At 44.3% G+C, this 2,887-nt stretch overlaps 1 protein-coding gene across 1 annotated transcript; it reads left to right on the top strand.

Moving 5' to 3' along the window:
• The first annotated feature begins 473 nt into the window (after positions 1-473).
• Positions 474-2,176, top strand: LOC114699569 (endogenous retrovirus group K member 10 Gag polyprotein-like). Its single transcript, XM_028878660.1, is given in 2 exon segments — positions 474-2,046; positions 2,049-2,176. Coding segments are annotated over 2 exon segments (1,701 nt in total).
• The last annotated feature ends 711 nt before the right edge of the window (positions 2,177-2,887 follow it).

The raw sequence follows: 2,887 nt of genomic DNA, 5'->3' as shown, positions 1-2,887 counted from the left end.
TTCAATTTTCTAACTTTGGGGGCTTTGAAAGCAAACTGGGAAAAAAAAATCTTTGGGCTTTACGGATAGTAAAAAAGCTCTTCTCTGAGCTTATGGGGAAGAAAAAGTTTCCTATGGAAGCTTTTGACCTGGGGACAGCTGAAATGCCAAATCCAAGCGGCAGGAGAAAGTAATTTCTCCCTGAGGCAAAAATGGGGGTGTAAGAAGTCAAAGTTTAAAGTTGGGAAGTTTTGGGAAAAGTTGGTCTTTCTCCTGGGGGGAAAAATCTTTCTCTTAAACTAAAAGCTCTTCTTGGAAAATTTTGGGGGAAAAATCTCTCTAAAAAACCTTAATGTTTCTCAAAAGCTCCCTTAAATTTAAAAGCTAAAGCCTTTAACTTTCTCAGAAGGACAAAAATTAGAATCACCTGGGGATATTAGTGTGAGAATTACCTGCGAGTAGCTTTAAGAAAAAATAAAGACCTCTTGATCAATATGGGGCAGGAAAATAGTAAGCAGACCTTTGAAGAGTCACTTGCAGAGAGACTAAAAAACAAAGGCGTTAAGGTGGAACTACAACAAGTACAGAGGTTCTTACAGTTTGTAGAGGAATTGTGTCCCTGGTTTACTGAGTATGGGAAGCTAAGTGAGGATTCCTGGGGGAGAGTTGGGGTTGAAATACAAAAATACTATGAAAAACAGGGGCCAGAAAATGTTCCCGTGGAAGCCCTTGGGCTGTGGGCATTAATCCGGGATAATTTAGATCCTAACCCTGAAAAGCAGGAGGGGTCCTTCCCTAAGGCAGAGGAGGTAGAGACAAAACCCTCTGCTCCGCCAGCAGAACCTGAAAACCCTTGTACAGCACCGCTTAAACAGGGTCCAGTTTCTCTTGGCCATGACGATAAGTTTAAGGAACAAAAATCTTGGAATAAGACAAGGGAGGAACTGAAAAACTTGAAAAGCCTAGTGACTTCTCTTACTCAAAAAATAGAAACTCTCCAAGTCTCTCCTCTTCCCTCTGTAGGGGTGGAACTAGACTCACCTGGGGAGGCGTCTTTTAGAAGGGAAAAGCCACCTGTAATTGCCATAGCACAGAGATCCTCTGAGGCAATGCGAACCCTCTCTGTCAAAGCTACATCTCCTCTTCAAGCTAGCCTCCGGGAAGCTGCTAGTAAAGGGGAAGAAATTCAAGGCTTTCAAATGTTTCCGGTCCTGGAAGAGCCAGACCGTCAGGGTAATATCATAAGAGTGCATGTTCCCATTCCTTTCAAACAGCTTAAGGAGTTAAAAACAGCATGTAGTCAATATGGCCCAACTGCTCCTTTTACAACAGCATTGCTAGAAAGCCTGGCTTTAGAAGTTTTGCCCCCGGGTGATTGGAAACAAATGGCCCGAGCATGTCTATCTGGAGGTGACTATCTGCTGTGGAAAAGTGAGTTTGTGGAACAGTGTCAGGCCACAGCTGAAATAAATCGGGCACAACAGATTCCTATCACCTTTGATATGCTCGCTGGGGAAGGCCCTTATCGAGAAACAGGTCAACAGTTAAACTTTGATATAGCGGTGTATGCTCAGGTTCAGGCCGCTGCCAAAAGGGCTTGGAATATGCTTCCATCATCAGGAAGACAAACTGAGGATTTGTCCAAGATAAGGCAAGGGCCTGATGAGTTATTTCAAGATTTTGTTTCCAGATTAATGCAAACGGCTAGCAGATTAATTAGTGATTCCGAAGCTGGACTTTTACTTGTAAAACAACTTGCATATGAAAACGCCAATGCAGCGTGTCAGGCCGCGATACGCCCTTTTAGAAAAAAGGGAAACATTTCTGACTATATCCGACTTTGTTCTGATATAGGACCATCATACACTCAAGGGATAGTCATGGCTGCAGCATTACAAGGAAAAACGGTTAGGGATGTTCTATACCAGCAAAGACACCCTAATTCCAGACAAGGGAAAGATATTGGACCTCCTGGAAGTTGTTTTGGGTGTGGACAGATGGGGCATTATATTAGAAGTTGCCCTAGCAAGAGAAGGGGCTTCGGACCAAATAGAGAGCCTGGGTTATGCCAAGATGTAGGAGAGGGAAACACCAGGCTAGCGAATGCACGTCAAGGACAAATACCCAGAAGAGTCCATTTCAGGGAAACGGACGGAGGGGCCCCCCCAGGCCCCGACAAAATAGACCTTTGGGGTAATTCAGTCAATACTCCGGCAAAGAAATATATTCAAGACCTCTGTAGAGCAACACCAGGTAGTGCTGGATTAGACCTCAGTTCTTCCATCTATACAGTTTTGACCCCTGAAATGGGAATGCAAGCCCTCCCTACAGGTGTTTATGGACCTTTGCCACAGGGCTCTGTGGGGTTATTGTTGGGCAGAAGTAGTACTACCATGCAAGGAATTCTAGTTGCCCCTGGAGTGATTGATGCTGACTATATGGGAGAAATAAAGGTGATGACTCATTCACCCACAAGAATTTCAGTAATAAAGATCGGTCAGAGACTTGCACAGTTAATCTTACTTCCTCAAATACAAACAAAAAATCCAATTAAAAGAGATAAGAGAGGAGAGGCTGGATTTGGTTCGTCAGATGCCTATTGGCTACAAGCCATAGGACCACAACGTCCAGAACTTACACTAGTCATAAATGGGAGAAATTTCTCGGGTCTTTTAGATACAGGCGCAGATTTATCTGTTATATCTGCTAGTCAATGGCCTGCTATGTGGCCCAAAATGGAGACTATTACACAGCTGCAAGGGATTGGTCAAACTCAGTGTCCCGAGCAGAGCAGCGATGAGCTCTCCTGGAGAGATGAGGAGGGTCATGAAGGGACTTTTCGGCCATACATTGTCCCTCACTTGCCGGTAAATTTGTGGGGTCGAGATGTTATGAGCCGTATGGGAGT

The sequence above is a fragment of the Peromyscus leucopus genome, chromosome 4, assembly GCF_004664715.2.
Source record: "Peromyscus leucopus breed LL Stock chromosome 4, UCI_PerLeu_2.1, whole genome shotgun sequence".
Classification (NCBI taxonomy): domain Eukaryota; kingdom Metazoa; phylum Chordata; class Mammalia; order Rodentia; family Cricetidae; genus Peromyscus; species Peromyscus leucopus.
The sequence above is the reverse complement of the archived record's forward strand: the minus strand, read 5'-3'. Positions and strand labels throughout refer to the sequence as shown.